This window comes from Spinacia oleracea, chromosome 5 (assembly GCF_020520425.1).
Source record: "Spinacia oleracea cultivar Varoflay chromosome 5, BTI_SOV_V1, whole genome shotgun sequence".
NCBI lineage: Eukaryota > Viridiplantae > Streptophyta > Magnoliopsida > Caryophyllales > Amaranthaceae > Spinacia > Spinacia oleracea.
The window spans coordinates 2,384,221-2,408,446 of record NC_079491.1 but is presented as its reverse complement, the minus strand read 5'-3'; the positions used below and the strand labels follow the sequence as shown (position 1 = coordinate 2,408,446).

The following is a 24,226-nucleotide window of genomic DNA, read 5'->3' as shown; positions in this document are numbered from 1 at the left end:
GAAAACTTCAAGTTTCCCATCCTTGTCCTTTTTCAGTTTGAAAACCCATTTGCTTCCAATGGCTTGGTAGCCATCTGGCAAATCGACCAAATCCCATACTTGGTTTTCAGACATGGAGTCTAATTCAGATTGCATGGCTTCTTGCCACTGCTTGGAGCTAGGGCTCGTCATAGCTTGCTTGTAAGTCGCAGGTTCATCACTTTCAAGTAATAGAACGTCATAGCTCTCGTTCGTCAAAATACCTAAGTACCTTTCCGGTTGAGATCTATATCTTTGCGATCTACGCGGGGTAACATTTCTAGATTGACCATGATTCTCACCAGATTCTTCTAAAGATCTCTGAGTTTCATCCTGAATGTCATCTTGAGCATTCTCTAGAGTTTGTTGTTCGACTCGAATTTCTTCGAGGTCTACTTTTCTCCCACTTGTCATTTTGGAAATGTGATCCTTCTCCAAAAAGACACCATCTCGAGCAACAAACACTTTGTTCTCAGATGTATTGTAGAAGTAATACCCCTTTGTTTCCTTTGGATAACCCACAAGGATACATTTGTCAGATTTTGGATGAAGTTTGTCTGAAATTAATCGTTTGACGTATACTTCACATCCCCAAATCTTAAGAAAAGACACATTTGGAGGCTTTCCAAACCATAAGTCGTATGGAGTCTTTTCGACAGCTTTAGACGGAGCTCTATTTATAGTGAGTGCAGCTGTATTTAGTGCATGTCCCCAAAATTCTAATGGAAGTTCGGCCTGACCCATCATTGACCTGACCATGTCTAGCAAGGTTCTGTTCCTCCGTTCTGACACACCGTTCCATTGTGGTGTTCCAGGAGGAGTCAATTCTGATCGAATTCCACATTCTTTCAGATGGTCATCAAATTCATAGCTCAGATATTCACCGCCTCTATCAGACCGCAGTGCCTTAATCTTCTTGCCTAATTGATTCTCTACTTCACTCTGAAATTCCTTGAATTTGTCAAAGGATTCAGACTTATGCTTCATTAGGTAGACATAACCATACCTACTGAAGTCATCAGTGAAAGTGATAAAGTAGCTGAAACCACCTCTAGCATTTGTACTCATTGGTCCACATACATCTGTATGGATTAAACCCAATAGTTCATTTGCTCTTTCTCCAACTTTAGAGAAAGGTTGCTTTGTCATTTTGCCAAGTAAACATGATTCGCATTTACCATAATCCTCTAAGTCAAATGGCTCTAGAATTCCTTCCTTTTGAAGTCTTTCTAAGCGTTTCAAGTTTATATGGCCTAATCGACAATGCCACAGATAGGTGAGATCTGAATCATCCTTTTTGGCCCTTTTGGTATTTATGTTATATACTTGTTTGTCGTGATCTAATAAATAAAGTCCATTGACTAATCTAGCAGATCCATAAAACATCTCTTTAAAATAAAACGAACAACTATTGTCTTTTATTATAAAGGAAAATCCCTTGGCATCTAAGCAAGAAACTGAAATGATGTTTTTAGTAAGACTTGGAACATGGAAACATTCTTCCAGTTCCAAAACTAGCCCGGAGGGCAACGACAAATAGTAAGTTCCTACAGCTAATGCAGCAATCCGTGCTCCATTTCCCACTCGTAGGTCGACTTCACCCTTGCTTAACTTTCTACTTCTTCTTAGTCCCTGTGGATTGGAACATAAGTGTGAGCCACAACCTGTATCTAATACCCAAGAAGTTGAATTAGCAAGTATACAGTCTATAACGAAAATACCTGAAGATGGAACGACTGTTCCGTTCTTCTGATCTTCCTTTAGCTTCAAGCAATCTCTCTTCCAATGCCCCTTCTTCTTGCAGTAGAAGCATTCGGATTCAGAAGTGGGTTGACTGACCTTCCTCTTTGCAGATTTGGCGCCAGTTTGCTTAGTTGGGCTGGCCTTGTTGCCACCTTTCTTAGCATTCCTCTTCTTTCCAGATTTCTTGAACTTGCCCCCACGCACCATAAGCACATCCTGCTTATCACTTTTGAGCGTCTTTTCAGCGGTCTTCAGCATACCGTGAAGCTCAGTGAGCGTTTTGTCCAGACTATTCATACTGTAGTTCAGTTTGAACTGATCATACCCGCTATGAAGAGAATGGAGGATGGTGTCTATAGCCATTTCCTGAGAAAATTGCTGATCCAGCCGACTCATATTCTCAATGAGTCCAATCATTTTGAGAACATGTGGACTTACGGGCTCGCCTTTCTTAAGCTTGGTCTCAAGAATTTGCCTATGAGTCTCGAATCTTTCGACTCGAGCCAGATCTTGGAACATGTTCTTCAACTCACTGATGATTGTGAAAGCATCTGAGTTGATGAACGTTTTCTGCAGATCCGCACTCATGGTGGCGAGCATTAGACATTTCACATCCTTGTTGGCATCAATCCAACGATTGAGGGCTGCCTGAGTGACCCCGTCGCCTGCAGCTTCGGGCATCGCCTCATCCAGGACATACTCCTTTTCTTCCTGCATAAGAACTATTTGCAAGTTCCTTTGCCAGTCAAGGAAGTTTTTCCCGTTCAACTTCTCCTTTTCGAGAATTGATCGAATGTTGAATGAATTGTTGTTTGCCATATTAAAAACTACAATTGAAAAGAATAAACAAATAAATAACCATTCACAGTTTCTCTTAATAAACTTAAATTCTAGCATACATGCATAATTCAATGTTTATTAAGCATTTTATTCAAGTTATGTGTTCCGGCAGGTGTGAATAAAATGATTCCAAGATCCTAAAATCATTGAAGAACTAAGCACAGTTTGTCGACTTAATCCTAGAACATCTTAGGTAAGCAAAAGCCTTTTGCTAATAGTCTAGAAACTATTCTTGGTTGATAGGTACGTCTAAGAACTTATTAGGTAAACCTATCGAATTTGCCACGACATAAAAGGACTCCTTACTTATATCGTTGAGTTTCACCAAAACTAACATGTACTCACAATTATTTGTGTACCTTGCCCCTTTAGGACCAATAAATAACACCTCGCTGAGCGAAAACTATTACTAGATTGATGTAAAGGATATCCAAGCAAGTGTATATTTTGGCATGGCACCTTTTAACTCAATTTTTAAGTTTGGAACTTAAGGCTCTTACTATGTTGGTTAGATTTTAAGTGAACTAAAATCCTTAATCATGCAACATAATCAAGCTTTTGATCTCATGCATTTTAAGACATATTTAAAACAATAAATAACTTAAAGCATGCATAAGATAAATGTGATCTAGTATGGCCCGACTTCATCTTGAAGCTTTGACTTCAAAGTCCGTCTTGAAAATCTCCGTGGGAGGCACCATTTTCTTCAAATAGGATAAGCTATAACTAATTACAACTATTTGATGGTACGCAGACCATATTTGAATTGAAAAATAACTTTGGTACTTTAGACCAATTACATTCAAATTAATGGTACGCAGACCATATTTTCTATCCTATTTGGGCCATACTAGTCACTTCATAACCTGCAAAACAGTACATATACAATATATACCATTCACCCATTCATTATCATGAATGGCCCACATAGCTGGTTAGTAAAACACATTATGCATCACGTAAACATTTGCAGCAATTAATCAAGGGCACCAATAATCTACCAATTATTCAGTCCTTATTAATTCTAATCAAGTTGTTTTAACCTTAAGGATTTGTAGACCTAATCAAGAGTTTATGACTAAAAAGCGCTCCCACTTAAACCAATAAATTCATATGCTTTACTAATTTTAAACATAAAAATGTATTTCTAGTCTAACCGGAAACATACAAATTTAATTAAAATTTAAAGCTCATATAAATTTATAATTGAATCCAAAAAGTTTGATTTAATTTCAGTCGTTATTTAAATTAATTCATGATTTTAATTTTAGTAAAATAATTAGAATAAATAACATTTATTATAATTATAATATTCAAAATTAAAATCCAAGAAAATAATTTAAATTATTAATTTTAAAATTAATTAAAATTACGCGAATTGAAATTTTCAAATTAAACATTCAAAACGATCTAATCGTAACGCAAACACCCTACGCATTGCACGCCCATGGGCCGCACGCACACAGCCATTGCTGGCCATGTGCGCGCAGCCCATGCGCTCGTCGCATAGCTGCTGCATCCATCGCAAGCCTCCGCACGCATTGGTGCTCCCTGCGCGCGCCAGCGCTCATCGCATGCGAGCTTTCGCTCGCAATGCGCGCTCGCCAGCGCTCGCTGCGCGCGTTGCACCGCTCGCTGTGCGCGCGAGCAATTGCTCGCTGTGCGCATGAGCCCTCGCTCGCTGTGCGCGCGAGCAATGCTGGGCGCAGCGCTCGTGGCACGCGAGCTTGCGCTCGCTGCGCGCTCTTGCGCGAGGCAGCGCGCGTTGTGGCGCAGCTCGCTTGCTGCCCACACGCGACTGCCTTGGCTCGCCCTTCGCCCATGCCCATTCGTCCATCGCTCGTGGCACACGACACAAGGCAGGGCTGCTGCCTTGTGCTCGTGCACTACGCCTTTGCTCATTGCATTCGTGCCGCACGGGCGACGAGCTCCCTTGCTCGTCGTCGCATGCCCGCATTATACAACACCCCTTAAGGGTAACACGAAGCGTCCATTGCTTCGTGCGTGCAAGTTTTATGAACGAATCGCATAAAAATTTAAAATTTATATTTAAAATTAATGACAAATTAATAAATAATATTAATTTCATAATTTTAGGGCGAAAAATCGAAAATTTATTATCCAATTGATTTCCGATTGTTATGGATTCAAGTCTAGGTCATAAAAATTTAAAATTTATCATAAATTTACAATTTTTATGGTGGTTTTTAATCATAGGTTTCTAATTAAATTACAATTAATTATGAAAATCAAATTAATTCTAAATTATTCTAATTTTCAACAAATTAATCATAATTACAAATTAGATTGCATAATTAACAAGACTAGGCATTCAAACTTGTTAAACATATGCAGTAGGTCAATCAAAAATTCAAGATTTATCAACAAGAATCGCAAATATTTAATTTAACATCTTAAATTTACGAAATTTTGCATTCGAAAAACTAAAACCTTCGAAAAGTCATAGTTAAGCTTCGAATTTGAGAATTCTGGGTTCGGCAGAAAAATACTATTTTTGTCAAAATTTTAGAATGCCTTTTACATGCGGAATTGACACAAAAATCACTCAATTCGGATGAGTAACGAAGAAACTGACGAAAAACTGCGTACGTATAATTAAATAAACGCAATTTGCAATTAATTAACAATTACGAAAATTAATCACCCCTTTTAATTCTTGCAAATTTGTAATATTTAACCATGTTCATGCAATTTAGATTATGAAAATAATAAGGGGCTCGTGATACCACTGTTAGGTTATGATACATATGACATTACATAGATCATGCGGAAACAACCATTAACCCAGGACAACATATTATTTACACATAATCATATAGCATAATTTAGATGCATACTCTTTGTTGCGTGCCTTCCCTAGCTGCGCCCGAACCGAACAAGAACAAGTCTTTAGGACTCCAAGTGTCGTCCCTCCGTAGATAGTCCACAGCACGTCCGGATCCGCCTTAAGATTGACCAACTAGAATCGCCCTTAAGGTACTATTATTTTCGGCACTTTATAGGCAAATGTGTGACTGAATTTTTCTCTCAAAAACTCACTTTGAATACTTTGAAACTTGTTATAAATTGTGAGCCCTAGCCTCATATTTATAGGGGTATGGAAAGGGAATCGAAATCCTATTCAGATACAAATTAATTAAACCTAGAATTCTACAAGAACTCTAATTTAATTAATTTATCAATTAGAATTAGAATTTAATCATTAACCGAACTCTGCATGTTTTAGGAAACGTGCACGAACACAAACACTTGCACACACACGCACGGCAGCCACGATGGGCCCCCATGCGTGCGCGCGAGCAGCAGCCCACGCAGCGCACGCTGTGCGCGCTGTTTGTGCGGCGCGCTTGGTTTGCTGGGCGAGGGCCTGGCTTCGTGCTGGGCCTCGTCCGGCAGGCCTCGTCCAATGCTTATTCGTACGATGCGCTTCCGATTAAATTTTTCGATTCCGGAATTCATTTCCGATACGAACAATATTTAATATTTCCGATTCCGGAATTAATTTCCGTTTCGAACAAATATTTAATATTTCCGTTTTCGGAATTATTTTCCGATTCCGGTAATATTTCCGATTCTGACAATATTTCCGTTTCCGGCAATATTTCCGATTCTGGCAATATTTCCATTTCCAATAATATTTTCCGATACGTACCATGTTTCCGTTTCCGGCAACATCTACGACTTGGATAATATTTATATTTCCGATACGATCCATATTTCCGTTTCCGGCAATATCATCGTTTCCGGAGTATTCATTTCTTGCCTGTGACGATCTTAGCTCCCACTGAAACCAAGATCCGTCGGTTCCGAATATTCATAGATGGAGTATTTAATACCATTAAATACTTGATCCGTTTACGTACTATTTGTGTGACCCTACGGGTTCAGTCAAGAGTAAGCTGTGGATTAATATCATTAATTCCACTTGAACTGAAGCGGCCTCTAGCTAGGCATTCAGCTCACTTGATCTCACTGAATTATTAACTTGTTAATTAATACTGAACCGCATTTATTAGACTTAACATAGAATGCATACTTGGACCAAGGGCATTATTTCCTTCACCAATTTGCTGGTATTCTTTGGATCAAAAGTCTTTCCTTCTTCTTCTTCACCGACCTTGAATTGTTATCCACTTTTACGCAGTCTTGTGACCCCGAACGCACCTCAACTATAGACTTGTGCTTCTTGACATCTCTAACAACAATTTTTGTACTCTCTTTCCTCTTTGCAACATGTTTCCTTAGTTTGTTATGTTTCTTATTCACTTCCTCTTGTTCTTTGTTCACATTAACATCGGTTTCTTCATTGAGGTTAGCTTCAGTTCTCTATTGTTGTGAGTTTCGATTACCCTGCATCGCATGAAACAAATTTAGTTCTGTTATAAACAATGTATATATGTTCTAACAAGTGAAGCTATATGTTCTGTACATTATTCCTATATGTTCTAACAGTTAAGCTACATGTTCTAAGCAGTTAATCTGTATGTTCTAAGATATGATGTTTAGAGATATTAGAGAGATATAATTTTATATTTGAGAGATTTTATTTTGGATTAAACTTGGCAAAACAACTTAAGGCATGGAACTACAAACCAAAACAACAATATAGGAACAACGTAACAACAACACATGAAAACATTGAAAATGACAATCTCCTTCTAATTAAGGGCAGAAACCTCTACAGATTGAACACATTGAGGCAGGTGGGCAACTAACGGACTGTGTTGACACTTCCCATTCTGAATTTTTATGCGTAGATAAGTAGATGTCAATTACTTATAATTTGTTGGAATTGTCTGTCTACTGCAGAGACGGGAAGAGGAATCTGAAATTTAGCGAATTTGAACAAAAAGCACATCAGGGGTAATGTAGCTCGCTCAAATAGAGAATTCTGAAAAAGATATCAAGGAAGGAGCTCAAAGGCACCAGTTATATGGATTATGACTTGTTTCTGAATTCTTAATGTTGAAATATAATATAAGCACATAGATGAGAGTTGGCCGGCTCAATTTCACTTAGAAAGTTGGTTTCAAATCATGTTTAGCAAGCTTGGGAAGGTTGAAAACCAAGGATAAACTACTCAAAGTTGGAGACACTTCAAGAATATATTATGGGACTGCACTCATGAATCATCAATCATCAACCAGAAAATTAGGCAACTTGCCCTCTGGGTTCTACATTTTGCACCAAAATAATCAAACTGCCATCGCACATATTATCCCTACAAAGGTTCACAAATTCTATGATACATTTATCTTTACCTCTGGAGCAACTGTCAAATTCAAAACATAGTGATCAAATTCACACCTAAACACACTTTGATACACCAGGAAAAACGACTCGAGCTCTAATACAAATTTAGTCAATAGGAATCAGTAATAATCAGTTTAGTTTGATAAGAATCTCGGGAAGTGAACAATAAGTAAGTGAAGATGAACATATCACATATTCACATTGATTCTTAAACCTGTCAAAACAACTTAAGGCATGGAACTACAAACCAAACCAACAACACGTGAACAATGTAATATCAACATAGGAACATACCATCAGGGAAACTCAAACACCTAAACTAATAGATGGAAGCAGATAATATCAACTAGTAAAACTGTCAAACGTCAGATAAGACAACATATAATTAATTTCACTAGATAGCTTTCAAATTCAGAACATGTGCACTTGTAATTAGAACATATGCAATTATGATGTTCTACACAGTGATTTATGATGTTCTACACAGTGATTTATGATGTTCTAGATTCTTAAGCTTCATGTTCTAAAGTATTGAGAGTATAAAATATTACTCTAAATTATTCATGAAGTCGTTCAGAACATTCAAAAAATATCTTAAAATGACGAAAATATCTTAAAATTCTCAATTCTAAAAACAATTCAAAAAATCACAAATTAAATTCTAATTAAAAATACTAAAAATTCATAAAATTCAGAACATCTATAATTGCATCAAACATCAAATATAAGGAATATAAAAATTTCAAAATCGCTAGAAACATCCAAATATTTGCAAACCAAATAATTACAAAAATAAATTTTGAAAATTTCCGAAAATAATTACAAAAATTTCGAAATTAATAAATAAATTTCGCTACAATTAAACCACCGAATTCTTACTCTTCAGTATCGTCTGGATTTTTTGCTGGTTTGTTGTGTTTGTTTTTGCTGAAAATCAAAATTTAACAAAAATTATCTTCAATAAATGTTAAAAACAACGAATTCGAAATTAGGCTACAAATTTGCTTACCTTAGTCGTTCGTATTGTTTTTCTACTCCAATCATCTTCAATTGAAAATATTAGGTTAAAATTAGGAAAAATTGTAGAAGGCGAGAAGAAATGAAGAACAATTGAACTCGAATTTACCTTAAATCAAAAATTGGAGTTGCGACGACGGAGCGGATTTGCCGTTTTGGAGGCTGCGATGGCGGTTTTCTTCAGAGGAGAGAGAAAATTGAGGGGATAACAGGGAGTTCAAAATCGCGTGAGAGGGAAAGAGTGAAGAGGAGGGTCTGGAGAGAGAAAGTTACGTGGGTTTAATGAAAAAGTGATTGGTTTTAATTGGAAGTTGGATGGGTTTTCTTATTTAATCCTAGCCATTAGATTGAATCTAATCCTATGGATTAGATTCATTCTCATATATATTAGTATACTCACATAAGGAGGTATTTTCACATGATCCCTCCCCTATATATATATATATATATATATACACACACACACACACACACACACACACACACACACACACACACACACACACACACACACACACACACACACACACACACACACACACACACACACACACACACACACACACACACACACACACACACACACACACACACACACACACACACACACACACACACACACACACACACACACACACACACACACACACACACACACACACACACACACACACACACACTAGTATATATATACTTCCTCCGTCTTTTAATACCCGCAACGTTTGAATTTTTTACACTATTCACATAATCTACTTTGATTATTATGTTTTATGTTATAAATAAAACACCAACAATAATCAAAGTAGATTATGTGAATAGTGTGAAAAGTCCAAACGTTGCGAGTATTAAAAGACGGAGGAAGTATATATATATATACACTCCGTATATGATTGTGAAATTAAAGCAACCCATGATTAATGAAACCTGAATTGTGAATAACTGGTCTTCAATTAACATTAAAATTAACTTACAAAACTTAAAGTTGTTAAAATCCAGAGTACGTACATGTATGTTACTAACTAGAATCTAAACATACATGCATGCATATTACTAACTGAAATCTTAACCAAATAGTCCAAAACAACATCAAAAATCAAATTAAACCCAAGAAAAACTAAAATCTAGAAAAACTAACTAGGATCTACTACTATATACTATGAGATCTTTGATCGGTTGGCGGTTTATAGAATTAGGGCTGAGAACAAACTATGGATTGTGATCTTTGATCGGTTGGCAGTTTATAGAATTAGGGCTGAGAAAAACTATATGAAAATCCGAATATCCGATAATCCGATTCGTATATGATCCGATTTTTTGGATATCCGATCTGAAAATTGAATTCGGATCAGATATCCGATCTGAAAATTCAAATACCAAATACCTATTTGGATGATTTTCATTATTTCGGATATCCGACATCCGAAAAATATCCGAAATAAAAATAAAATCTAATGCAATTTATTTTTAATTTTTATAATGTGAACAATTTATGAAGTATATGCTCCGTAACATGTTAAAAGTAAGAACATTAGGAGCTTGTTTAACACTTGGGAACAATTAGTTGTTTGTTTGAAATCGTCGATTAATATAAATTTTTCGAAGATTTTAGCACTTGTACTTGTTTTTTTTATAAAAAGTAAGAATTTATGTATTCCTAAATTATAGATCTCCATTTCATAATAAGAAACTTTATTTCTTTGTTTTGGATAGTGAACGGTGAGATTACAAGTAAAAGTGAGAAACCGATGGAAAACAAAGTTAAATTTTAAAAAAAAACATTGAGAAATTGGAAATCGGATATCCGAGATACCCGATCCGAAAATTTTCGGGTTTCGAATATTGGATATCCGAAAAATTTCAGATCATATAGAAATATCAAATTTCACAATTTTCGGATTCGGATATCCGATCCGTGCTCACCCCTATATAGAATAGTGAAGGGAGAAAAGATGAGTAATAGTGCGACGACGGATAAGGTTAAGTGATGAGTTTTACGGAAAAGGTATTTCCCAAACACAAACTTTTCAGAAAGGCCGATCTACGATAATTTATTGTGTGGCGGCCTAAAAGATGAAGGTTTTCCGCACATGTTCTGTTCTTTTAGTTACCCTTATTGATGTTATAAGTTTTCTTTATTTTAGTTATAAGTTACCTTATTTTCAAGGATATTAGCTCAAATGGTAGAGCAATGTACAATATTGTACATGGTGTGGGGTCAAGCTCCACGTAGCCTACTACCTATATTACACTTGTGTATTGATGTATATTTTCATTGTTAGTGTTGTATTGGTCATAGTTATAACTTGTAACAAGCATATCACTTTTGATCATGGTCACTTCATTGTTTATTGTTAGGGTCGCATTTTTCATTGATTAGGGTCACATTTATCTAGACCTGTCAAACGGGTCGGTCGGGTCGGGTTGTAAAAAATTATTTTCGTTTTCGGGTTGAATCGGGTCGGTCACTTTCGGGTTCGGGTTTATAAATGCTTGTTCAAGACCCAGAACTTTCGGGTTCGGGTCGACCCAACGGGTTGAGAGATTTTAAAACGCGCATTATATTTTCATTAGTTTAGGTATTAAATATACAAAATATGAGCATAAATTAACAAATTTTCCTACACAAGTTTATATTTAGTCAAATTCAACCATAAAATGACGTATAATTCAAATTAAAATCATATTGCACACAACAATAGTAAAAACAACGTGTTTATTATGCTTAAATTTTCTCATAATCTCATTTTTTAGTATAAATACAATGATTTTCAATCGGTCGGGTCCAAAACGGGTTCGGTCGGGTTTTGACCCATTACTTTTCGGGTTGCTCGGGTTCGGATAAAATCGGGTTACGGGTCACAAAATCTTGTGGACCCAGTATTTTCGGGTCGGGTTCGGGTCGGGTCGATTTTTGACAGGTCTACATTTATCCTTGAATAAGGTAACTTTAGTCCACGAAGTCACTTATATCTTTGGTCTGGTTCACTTTTATATTTGGATGTACAGTAAAATTAAATACCGTAGATCGGGGGCACACAAAAGTTTTTGTTTTCCAAAATATTAAAGTTGTGCTTAGTAAATCCACGTGCGAAACATGTGACTGCGTTTTGATATTCTGGACGCTTATGTTAGACGAAAATAAAGGAGGACGTGGGATGATGTCGAGGGAAAATGCGGAACTCGACTTCCTTCCAACACCTCTCTAGGAGCGTCGAAGGTATGTCGTCGAAAATGATATGGTTTGTTATATAATCAAGGTACAATTTCAAATTATCATACTCTAAATTGACTATTAAGTGTGTGTAATATTTCAAGTTTAACATTCAAATCGATTCTAATATTTATTTAATATAACAGGGAAGTTTGCAAGACGCATGTCCTCCTCTTACATTCATGACGCTCTTTCTCCGGAATTCAAGCCATAGAGAATTTGAAACAATTGATTTCAACTTCTCTCACCAAAATCCTAACCATTTTATTTCTTCCTGTTTACTTGACCTCCCATCTTCCAATTTAAAGTTCCTTAATTTTTCAGATATCATCCTCATTGATCGATCTTTCAGGTTTGTTTTCGACCTGGGCTTATAATTAATCACTTACACTAATGAAGTTTTAAAAAATTGCCTTTTCATTCACAGTTTGATTATAGATTTGTAATCGCAATATTTTTTTTATGTTGTTTTAGATATTTGGAAAGAGATGAAGAAGAGGAAAGGAAATGATAACTATTCTCTCATATTTATCTATTCTATGACATTGCTCAGTTTTTCCCGGCTATTCTATAAAGTTTGCTTGAACTTAATTAAACAACAATTTGCAAATTAAATTGCCAAAAATCCAAAACTTGAAGTACATAAAGATTATATTCTTATACCTTATGTTGCCTAATACTTTCCTTAATTATATTTCTCAATGATGTATAAGTACCTAGTACTACAACGACAATACTCATAAGTGCAAGCAACTTGATGAATACCCGTTCAGCCGTTCTCTGATTATTCCTCGAAATCTTAAGATAACATAAGCATGGAATCGTGATCGAAGATGTTGCACCCATTAATGCTCCAGCAAGTGACATGAGACTTCCGAAGAACGGAACCGTCAACGCAATGACTACTTGTGAAACAACCAAGGATGTTCTTAGCAACATTTTGAACCACTTTTTGTTCCGGTAGTTAGGAAACCAACTCTCGGTAGTTGTTGCAAGTGGCTCCATCAACAATGCATATTTTGATAATGGACTTATCCATGCTGTATATATCGCAATTTTCGAGCTTAACCTATGGGTTGGAAGATTCAATGTTACCTGAGACTGTAACGCTGAACCAAACATCATATATCCAAGTATTGCCATTGATGCGTAGCATATTGTTGCACACAAAAATCCAATGAGTAATACCTTCCATGAAAAAAAGTTCCACCAACATCATTAGCACATTCGAACTATTCAAATTATACACCAAATCAGAAACTAGAAAAATCAAACCATAAACTAGAAAAATAATACTATAACAAATGAAGAGAACAGAGCATAATTATCTATGAATATGTACCTTGGAGAATTGATGTTTCTTCTTGATGGAAGTGTACAAGGTAGGAAAAACCGGGTTTGCGCTATAAGAAAACATGTATAAACTCATAGCGGTTGTAATACCTTTCCAGTTGATTAATTCACCTTTACAATGAAAACCAACCCCATCAAATACTCCAACCCATAAGACGGAAGCAAGGATAACAACACCAGAAATAACACCGGTGGCCGAGATGTAAGCAAGAACACTTAGATCTTCTAACCAAACTGTTGGTAAAAAAGCAACAGCAATAATCATCACAAAGGTTTGATTCCCACCAATACTAATCCCATGAAAGTTAGTCTTAACATTAGGGAAAAGATCATGTAGGTTATCCCCTTCTAAAATTAAGTAACCAGTTAATGCCGTGTAAAGGTCTAAGTATAATACTACTGATAATACTCTTTTTCCGAGTACTCCGAATGCAAACTCTCCAATTTCAGCATAAGACTTGATGCTAGGATTCGCATCCATGCATCGTTTTGTCAGTAAGCCGGAGTAGCACGCTGCGCCGGAGATGGAGAAGAGAATGATTAAGCTCAACCATCCTCCCGAAGCTAGGGCATAAGGCATTGATAGTATACCCACTCCTACATGAAAATGATTGAACAAAATCAGTGAAAATTTTATAATTAGGCTTAGGGTAAAATATATGTGAGTAATAACAAATGTTTTGAGTATTCTGTTTTGTGATACTCAATTTTTAGATGTAAGATTGACTCGAGTGTATGTCCATATATACACGAGTGTTATTTTATGTGACGGACATTATAAAAAATTGTACCATTAACGACGAGAAATCTCGTCGCTAAAGGCCAATAATCGTTGATTAATGACGGGATTTCCTACCGCGAACCCGTCATAAAAGGGGTTGTCGTTAATGGAAAATCCCGTCGTTAACCCGTCGTAAAAGACATTTGCGACGGTTGTTCTCGTCTTTGTTTGGTTGTTGTTTTTTGCGACGAAATTTTTGACCCGTCGTAATTAGGTTGTCGTTAAAGATACAAATTCTTGTAGTGGGAGAATATAAGAATACCTATGATTATATTGAGGGCATTGAATATCGTCTTGAAGAATGAAGTTTGACCTTCATTTGACGATCTAATGTTTGCATTCACCTCCATGTTTACATTCACCTCCATGAAAATCTACTAGGGTTTTTTTTAAGAGGATTTTTTTATAAATTTGTGACAAATTTGTAACAAATATGAGGTCCTTTTTTGGTAAATTTTTAAATTTGTGAAAAATATGAGTTCTTTAGAGGAATTTTGTGTAAATTTTGTGACAAATAATATAAGCTCTAATTAAGTCCACTATTATATACTACGTATGCTACCTTAATATAATCAGTGGACTATTAATTACTCCTTTCTTCTAGCTCTTAAGCATCCAAGAAATGCCATAATCATCCTAGCTTTTCTCTCGTTAAAACATTAAAGAATTCTGCATCATTTCATTCATCTTTTCCTAATTCTTCTTCCTTTATTAAACACCATATACATGCCGATAACTTATGCTATTCTCTTGCAGCCCTTCATCTTTTTTGACGCTACCTTAGATGGATGGATGATTTCATTCAAAAACATGTCGATTGTATATGCTATTATTTTGCATGCATTCATCTTTTTTGACGCAACCTTTAATGCATGATTTAATTTAATTTGCTTGATGCTTTAGTTTGATCAGTCTTTTAATAGTGGCTTAGAAGTTCTTTTGAAAATACTTGAGCTTGCATATAATTATGTGATAAGTTTTATCATTTAACTATCCTTTTCTATATGTATTATCAATTTATCATTCAATTCCTACAACTCAAATATCAATATCTTCATACTTGTGATTGAAGTCACTACTGAATTAAGATCGATTTTGGCTTATCAAGTAGGGATGGTCAGAGCTTAAGAATCTAGATATAAAAGAAACTTTTTCATGGATGTTATATATATTTGTCACTTAGGATATCAAGAGAATAGGAAAATTGTTTGAAATTGGATATAAGATCATTTATAAGATAATAGGGAAATAGTTTCAAGTTGGAAATCTATCAGTTATAAAATATAGGGGTGTTCATTAGCGGGTACCCGGCTAATCGGGTACCCGAAAATACGGGTACCCGAATTTGCGGGTAGTAGAAAAGTCGGCCCATGACCCGACCCGCTAAAACCGGGTACCCGGTTATCGGGTACCCAATTAACCCGGGTCGAGTCACAGGGTACCCGGACTTATAAACCTTCTTTAACAAAAGAAAAAATTTAATTGCTTTTTATTTTTTGACGCAAAAGGGAGAGATTTAGTACCTAGAAAGCTAGAACCTTCAAAATAGTATAATCCAAGTTTTTAGAATTCACCAGTTTAGACAAGAGTAGAAGAACAATCAGTCAACAAATCAAATAAGAGTAGCAAATAGTCTAATAGTTCTTAACCTAATAGTCTAATACACCTCATTTTTGTATCACATATTACTCCATACAAGGTCTATGTAAACCCTTGAGATATTGAGAATTAATTGATATTTTGGTAGCTAATTGTCACCCCACCCCCAACGTTTAATGACTTAAAATTTTCCTTTTGTTTTTGGAGTTCCTTTTTATTTATTTATTTTGATTCTTTTTTTTGATGGAAATATTTTGGTTGTTCTTAATTATGTATGACTTCTATACTTTATGATTTCTTTAATCAGTAGTATAATTATGCACGAGTAGTGCGAAGTGTGGTTTGTATTTTGTTGAATGAATTTGTTTAATCAATAGTAACTCGAGTTATTATTTGGTTACTTTTTCAATACTTAATACTTTAATTGGTATGCATTGTCTAGGACATTAAGATACAATTAATTAAGAATGACCGGTCAAGCCTCAAGGTATATATGATTGTATGGTTTCCTTTATAACGAGTGATTAATCGAATATTAAAAGTTTATGGTACTAATTATTTTTTTCAATGCTTCTTAATAAATTATATATAGATATAACTCTTTCTATCACTACAACAAATCCCGTGTTTGTTTATACAGGAGATCAAAAGAACTTCTGAAACTTTTGTGATATACACAATCATGAAGAAGGACATGACTGAAGTGAAAATTGCGCACCAAATAGCCAACACATGCATGAAGGATGGACTTAGTTTTAGTTTTTTGCCCTTTTAGCCAATGTCAAGAAGAAAAAAAAACAAATCCCGTGTTTTAGGGTCGCTATTTAGCCATTTCTCGGCACTAAAGGCGTCAAGTAATTGTCGGCGCCTAAAAGCGAAGAGAATGTTGTCCACTTATTTGATTGGTTTGAGAATTCCGACGCTCTTAAGCGTCCAGATATTGATATTGGTGTGAAGAATATCATTTTTCGCGCTTCGTCCAACACTATCTATTTAATGTTTTGACACCTAAAAGCGTCCATAAAATTTTGTTGGCGGGTATTTTAGATCTAACTGGTCACGATAACACAACCCCAGAAAGCGTCCAGATTAATTTTATAAGCTTTTTTTCCACCTATTCTGATGAATAATGTTTATTATATATTATAATTGTGAAATTAAAGCAACCCAAGATCAATAAAACCTGAATTGTGAATAACTGGTCTTCAATTAACATTAAAATTAACTTACAAAACTTAAAGTAGTTAAAATCCATAGTACGTACATTTATGTTACTAACTAGAATCCAAACATACATCCATGCATACTACTAACAAAAATCCTAACCAAATAGTCCAAAACAACATCATAAATCAACCCCAATTAACTAAAACCTAGAAAAACTAACCAGTATCTACTATATATAGATGATCGATAGTAGTAGCTCATACGAAGCTTGAGTGTCTTGGCCTTAATTTTGGTTTTGCACCTTATCACGTTGGACGACATTCAAAGAAAAATACAAAATGTAATAAGTACATAATAAGTCGGAAACCAAATGCATGAAGGAAATTAAATACAACATGAGGAGAGTTTCATATAAGTTGTTTTAATCACACAATTTTTTGTTGTCTATAGTTGATCAAATTCTCTTTTAGAACAATACCTATTATCTTTTCTTGTATTTGCTACTTAAAAAAATTATGTGTGAGTGTGTAAATGCAAATTCTCTTTTAGAATAATAACTATTACCTTTTCTAGCTTGTATTGGCTACTATAAAGAGTTATGTGTGTAAGTGTAGTGCAAATATTTTTTATGTGGTGAGGATTTAAGGGGAGACTAGCATTTGGAGATAAGGTACACCAAGTTCCCTGCATTCACTATCACCTACACCAAGTTCCCTACATTCAGATAAGGGTACACCAAGTTCCATGCATTCAACTTTTTCTATCAAACACTCGACTTTTTTTTAATCAAATTATCAGCTTCGTTTATCAACCCAACTCAACCTAAAAGATCAACCATGCCATTGCAATGCTCATTTCCAGTTCCAGTTTTGATTATGTGTTCCTCAATCATAGATATATAATACTCTTATCCCTGCTTGTAATGAACCAACAACCTGATGTGGCTCGTGTTCCACTGGTTTAAAGCTGAAGACAAAAAACGTACAACACGTATATATTTTGGCCAATGAAACTAATGTGCCACGTAGGAAATCTAATGGTTTCGGCCGATGAAAAATAAGATTTCGAAATTATTTTTAAATTAAAAAAGTCGAGTGTCAAGTAGATAAATAATTAGGTGTCACGTATATATTTTATAATTAATTACTATATTGTATATATTTAATTTGTCCAGTGTTAATTAAGCAATGATGCGTTTTTTTGTGTTCCATGGATCCAATATATGACGATAAAAACACCATTAATTGAGTCATTAAGAATTATATATATGGTTCATATAATGAAATCACGTTTTAACTATAATCTCAATTAGCCGGAAGACAAACTATATTTGGAATCCAGTAAGACTGGTATGAAATCTTCACTTAAATTTAGGAGTATGTGAAGTAATACAATTTTTTTGAAGTATGTATATGTATTCATTATCATAAGAAGATGAATCTTAGTTAGTTACTTTGATGTAATTTTAAAACTGACTAGTTGTTAGACCGTGCACGGTTCCCCAAGGTATAAAAATTTATTTTGTAAAAATAGTATGTTAAAAAACAGACATTTACAATTTCATGATAAATGCTAAAAAGTGTATGTTAAAGTTGAAATTGCATATATTAGACAATACCAAATAAAAATATGTTTACAATGTAGGTGCAAATGATGTTCGGAGGCAAAATAGCAAGCCAAAAGGTGTATGAATAATAAGGCTCTTCATTTAGAGCCGTATATATACTGCATGAACAAAAACAACACACTTAATTAGTAAACTTTTAATGGGACTTAACAAAAAAATTACAATTTGGAAAACAAGGTTCATCAATTCATCACCTTGAAAAGAATGAACTCATTTCAGTAATTATACATAAGTGACCAATTAACTTATAAGATGATTGTCTCTACTTTGTCTTGAGCTCGACCATTAAAAGGCTCTATGTCCATTCCTGCCTCTGGCTACCAGAGTTTTATGAACACTTTCTTCTAAATAAATATGTCTGTAGCATTAATGGAACCTGAAAGACATCCATCCATCTATGTTGGCAACAACAAACACTTTGTGTTCCTTTTCTAAATGCTTCGATCCCTCTAAACGAGATACTGCAGCAACCAACATATATAAACTCTCTTGTTTGTTGTTTATATCAATAACACAATCAATATCACATAACTGAGGAAACAATCTTAGGCTAAGGTGCTTGCATATACATTTGTTATCACTTCCAATAATAACGAACATTAGAATTATAGGTTACTACCATGATCCTCCATCTACAGAGAAAACGGGTCATCTTCATACATATTGTATTCAGGACTCGGGAGTACACAGCCTAAACACGACACACAATATTAGTTGGAAAATAAAGTTGATTACAGTCCATATGAGTAAGGCATAAGCAACACGTGGAGAAACAATAAATGAGATTTATTAGATGGGAATCTCTAGACATAAGCAAAACTGGTCTTTAGAAACAAATGGTTTTCTTATGTGTAATATGTCCGATTGCCAAGATTAGTAAGGATATGAAATGTTTAAGGAAGTATGTAATTCAATGTGTTGTTACTTGTTAGTAAAATTCACTATAATCCTTTCCTGGAGAGTAGAGATGTAGTAGTCTAAAGTTTTTCGCCTTCCTTTGTAGTTTTTTAGAGAGATTTAGCCAAACCCTTGTGCATATATATTTCCCTAAATTCTACACAATCAAACACACTATCTATCTAACCACCCATCTCAACCAATCTTAAACAAATGCACATTAGATATATTAGTCACTGATTAAGCATTAGCCACCAGCTTATAGTTAGAGCCCAGAGACCTAGAGGCCTAGACCTGACCTCAAGCCTATTTGGAGAATATACAAATAATGCAATAAAGATTATTTTGAATTAGAAGTCCTAAAATTTCTAATTGCATCATATATTCATATGACCTCAGATGGCAAGCAAGTCCACAAGGGCGATCTGTTTCTATGATTTTCATAATACCAAGCACAACTTCCTATTCCATTATCTCTGTATGTTGCTTTCAAGTACACCCAGGTCTTACTGGAAAAAAATAAGCTATTTAATTTATCCTAAAATGGTTCACGTCCAGATCCGTGCCAAAAGAAACAAGGAGACCAAATATGGACACCGAATATTTGACCAAGTTCTTAAGAACAAAAGAGACAAACATCCATCCAACACAGATATCAAACATATCTTCTATCTCTCTTTCCACAATTTAAGTTGACTTTCATCTCTCTTCTATCTCTCTTTCCACAATTTTAGCATATAGATACAAAATTTTTGAACAGGTTCTCAAGAACAGATAAGAAAAATATCCATTTATTACAAAAATTATAAGCAGGAGAAGGCACTAAGATTAGAAAGATACAATTTTTCCCTGAACATGATGGTCACGACCATCTCTCACAAGAAATTATTCTAGAAAAAATAATTGAGAACAAAAATCACTTACAGCTTTGGCACCTTGCTTTAACAGTACAATACCCTTGTCTTTTTCATCTTCTGAACAACTAATCGCAACCAGAAACAAAGCCCTTTCAAACTACAATAGCAAGGAAACTAATAAATACCAGTATCCAACACATTAAATTCTCCAAATTTCCTAATAAAATATGGTCTTAATGACAAATTTATATGTAAAGCAATTGATTGTGAATTGACAAAGTGAAGAAGCTAGTGCCTAAAAAAATAGAAAGAGAATTACTGAAATCCAAGTCCTTATACATTGCTCAATGAAAAATAAACAAGTAAAAGTGACATACAGGTGGACATTCATAGAAATTGCTGCAACATGGTCATATACACACAAAATACTCAAATCACAGCATCAACAATGGCTTAGATCCTTAAATTGTTCCACTATTATCTTTTCCCAGCACACTACCAGTACAACCACAATCAAAGCACTATGCCCCCGTATAGAAGGGAACTTAAAACATATATCTAAAAGAACCTAAGCAGCATAACACCAACTCCATAGTTGATCCCTCAAAACATAAGCAACAATGCCAAACTCCCAAGTATACTACAGAAAACTCAAAAGTCATGAATGGTTATCATGAACAATATTTGTAGCAACAACAGATATCTTTCAAGATTCCAAGAAAGAAGAAACCAAATATATTTTGAATAACTCATTAGGGGGCTGGTTTATCTAACACTTAAAAATGAATGTCAGTCGAAGAGTTAAACAACATAGAGTATTGATTCTAAACTTCATTAGAGAATACGATTAACATAACCATATAAATAAAGATTGATTTATTAATATTATAATTAGTTGTTTCAGATGAAGTAGACTATAAGTTATAACTTATAAGATTTGGATCACACGCTTGCCCGAGATTGGAACATAAATAAAATATTATATGAATACTTATAAGAAAAATAGGCATTGTAAAAATATGCATCAAAACAGACTTAGCTTGTGATTTCAATTAGCTTCAACAAATCCCTCTTGCGTCGTTATAAAATAAGAAGGAAAATGGGGGAAGTATTGTCGGAATAGTAAAGGAAAGTTTAAGGAAAATTGGGAAAAAAGTACGTGATTGGAGAAGGTGGATCTTCAACCACCTACTTTGGCCTTAAACAATGCTGCAAAATATAATTTGGGCAATACTTAATGCAAAAAGAACACAAATATTGCATTGAAAATTCAAACTTCATAATAAAATTTTCAAAAGAAGTAAGAAGAATCAAAAGGATTAAATACCTTACGACTGGAACAAATGAGTAACATCTTGAACTCTTTGCCAGGCATAAATAATTTGGATCCAAGAAGAGAGGCACAGAGATATAAGCACTATTCTTACTCAAAGTACCATGAAATTTTCTGCAGGAAGAAAGTTCAATGATCAACTAAGAGGATATAAAGCATCGAGACCTTACACCAAGATAAGTTCTCAGAATAATAACAGCAAGAGTCGTTACAAGAAAAAAAAAAGACTTGCATCAGCTCTATTCTACAATAACTGCAACAGATTTGGACACTCAATTTATAACTGTTGGAAGTTACATGGTTATCCAACAGAATTTAAGAGCAATGTGTGGACGTACTAAAGGCAAAGGTCTAGCAACAATTGCACAAATTGACTTAGAAAATCATGGTGATGTTCAGGAAGAGATTGCGAGGTACTACACCACTGATATGATATATGCGGATCAATAAAACCATTTACTTGAGCTTCTAGGAAAACACAAAGGAGAACCATCAAACTCCCAGCCTCAAACCACGAGACCGACCCCAACAACTCCTAGTGGGAATCAACTCTGTGAACTATCAGTCAAAAGGCAAAGCTCTTACCACAAGACCAAGGAGTATTTTGTGATAATAAAACATAGATTGGAAAAATAAGATGCGTGATATGCATATTCAATAGCTACCACAAGGGGGGGGGGGGGGTGCAATTTAGGTCTTTGATCAAATCTTCGGTTCTCGGGTTGAGTTTTAACATTCAGAAGTAGCAGTACCTGAAAGGTCCCAGATTTTTTTAAACAAGTAGAGATTGTTTCCCTGCGATATAAATCTCCCGAGGTAGGTCTCCACCAAATGAGAAGGAACCCCAATGCCACTGAGCATCCATTCAGTGCTCCATCACCAACAACTTTGTTGTGCTTTCCCCATCCAGTCAGATAACCGGTAAGAAACTAAAATAAAAGGTAGCTCATTAGTCTAGATAATGAATATTGACGAGGGGATTCCCCAGCGATTCTTCGAGATCGAAGCTCACAACATTTACCATAGATATATTAATCAATCTAGCTACATTTCATGTTCTAACGTATATTAGTCAGTCACCGTTTTTCAATTATTTCTAACATAATATTCACATGATTTACACAAAACATGACCATATTTTTTAGTGTTTCAACCATATCACGGAAACAAATCAATTTTAGTTATAAGATAAACCATCAATTACTAAATATTTGCTAAGTACCCCTAATTCCACTGTTTTTCTTAAAAAAAACAAAGAAGTGCCCCAAAATCCACTACGCATTGGTGTACAACTCTCATAATAAAAAAATTTAATCTATAAAGATATAGCCCAGATGTGCCATAGCTTACTGTGAATTATATGATTCAAATCATCAGACATTAGTGAAAAAGGCTTCAACTTGTGTCTCACATTGTACATTCTAATCGAACATTGCATATTATCGAGGGACAAATTTATCAATATTACTAAAAATAGGCGATTTGACTCCATAAGAAATACTAATAAATCATGAAAAAATCACCAGAACCCTAAAATTTACTAAATAGAGCACAATTTTTTCCGAAAAATGGAAATAACCTCTAAATTTGAAACATTTCATACCATCTCGCGTTCGTCAGACGTTCCAAGCTTTAGTAAATCCAATGTAAACAAAAAAACACTGAAACCCTAGATTTCACGCACGCACACAAAATTGACGAGAGTATTGTAAAATGGTCAGGAATTCAGAAATTTACCTTCGGAACTTGAACATCGCCATAGCTAGAGCCTAAAGGGATTCAAAATTTGAAATCGCCATAGCTATTAGCTAGCGCCTAAATTTGCTAGAGAATTGCCACAACCAGCAATGCATCAACATTATGAGGAAGAAAGTCGCCGCTCGAATTTGTAGAATTGATATGTAAGGATTGTAATAGATCTCACCGTTCTTGCCGCGATGAAACCCTGAACAAGAGCAATAACAAAGAAGAGATGGGAAGCATTCTGAAAGCCGTAGAGAAGGAGTGAGAAGGTGAGAGAAAGAAGAATTGTGAAGAGAGAGAAAATGGGGGCGGAAGAGATGGGAGGCGGATGAGCAGAGGTACGTTTGTTGAAACATAGTCAGCTGGCCGATCATGCGTGCAAGGAAAAGGGAATGACAGGGCAGGTAAATAATGAATGAATTTAAGGGTGTGGAGGTAATTTCACTATTCTTAAGGGAAGTTGAGAAGGCACTCCTTACTTTTTAAAGGGGTAGGATACTTTCTATTAAATAACTTTTTTTTTGACGGGTGGTTATACTAAGTACATAAAGTATTGCGCGCACTTTGCATCAATCTACCTACAAAAGTAATAAATTTTACAAAAAGAAAAATTATAGTGTAATTGTAAATTTTATCTTATTAAAATAGTTAAATCATCAAAGAATTGATGAAAAATTAGTAAAAGATAATAAAATACAATGTTACTATAAATAAGATTAGGGAAATAATTATTACTCCCTATGTTTTTGTTTTGTTAATGGAAGAT

At 34.9% G+C, this 24,226-nt stretch overlaps 1 protein-coding gene and 1 long non-coding RNA gene across 3 annotated transcripts; both read right to left on the bottom strand.

Annotated features, from left to right (window-relative positions):
- Nucleotides 1-12,736: 12,736 nt before the first annotated feature.
- LOC130461184 (amino acid transporter AVT1I-like) lies at nt 12,737-14,720 on the bottom strand. Its single transcript, XM_056829165.1, has 3 exons — nt 14,500-14,720; nt 13,446-14,053; nt 12,737-13,291 (listed from the first exon to the last, which is right to left on the bottom strand). The coding sequence occupies exons 1-3, from the start codon at nt 14,603-14,605 to the stop codon at nt 12,761-12,763; spliced, it is 1,245 nt and encodes a 414-aa protein (XP_056685143.1). The 5' UTR covers nt 14,606-14,720; the 3' UTR covers nt 12,737-12,760.
- Nucleotides 14,721-18,691: 3,971 nt separating this feature from the next.
- On the bottom strand, nt 18,692-23,857 carry LOC110801824 (uncharacterized). 2 transcript variants are annotated; one of them, XR_008921135.1, is made up of 5 exons: nt 23,455-23,857; nt 22,470-22,646; nt 21,712-21,831; nt 18,825-20,541; nt 18,692-18,728 (listed from the first exon to the last, which is right to left on the bottom strand). It is a non-coding gene; the product is annotated as an uncharacterized lncRNA (long non-coding RNA). The 2 variants fall into 2 exon arrangements; XR_008921134.1 differs by having other exon boundaries at nt 18,692-20,541; nt 23,455-23,853.
- Between the last annotated feature and the right edge of the window lie 369 nt (nt 23,858-24,226).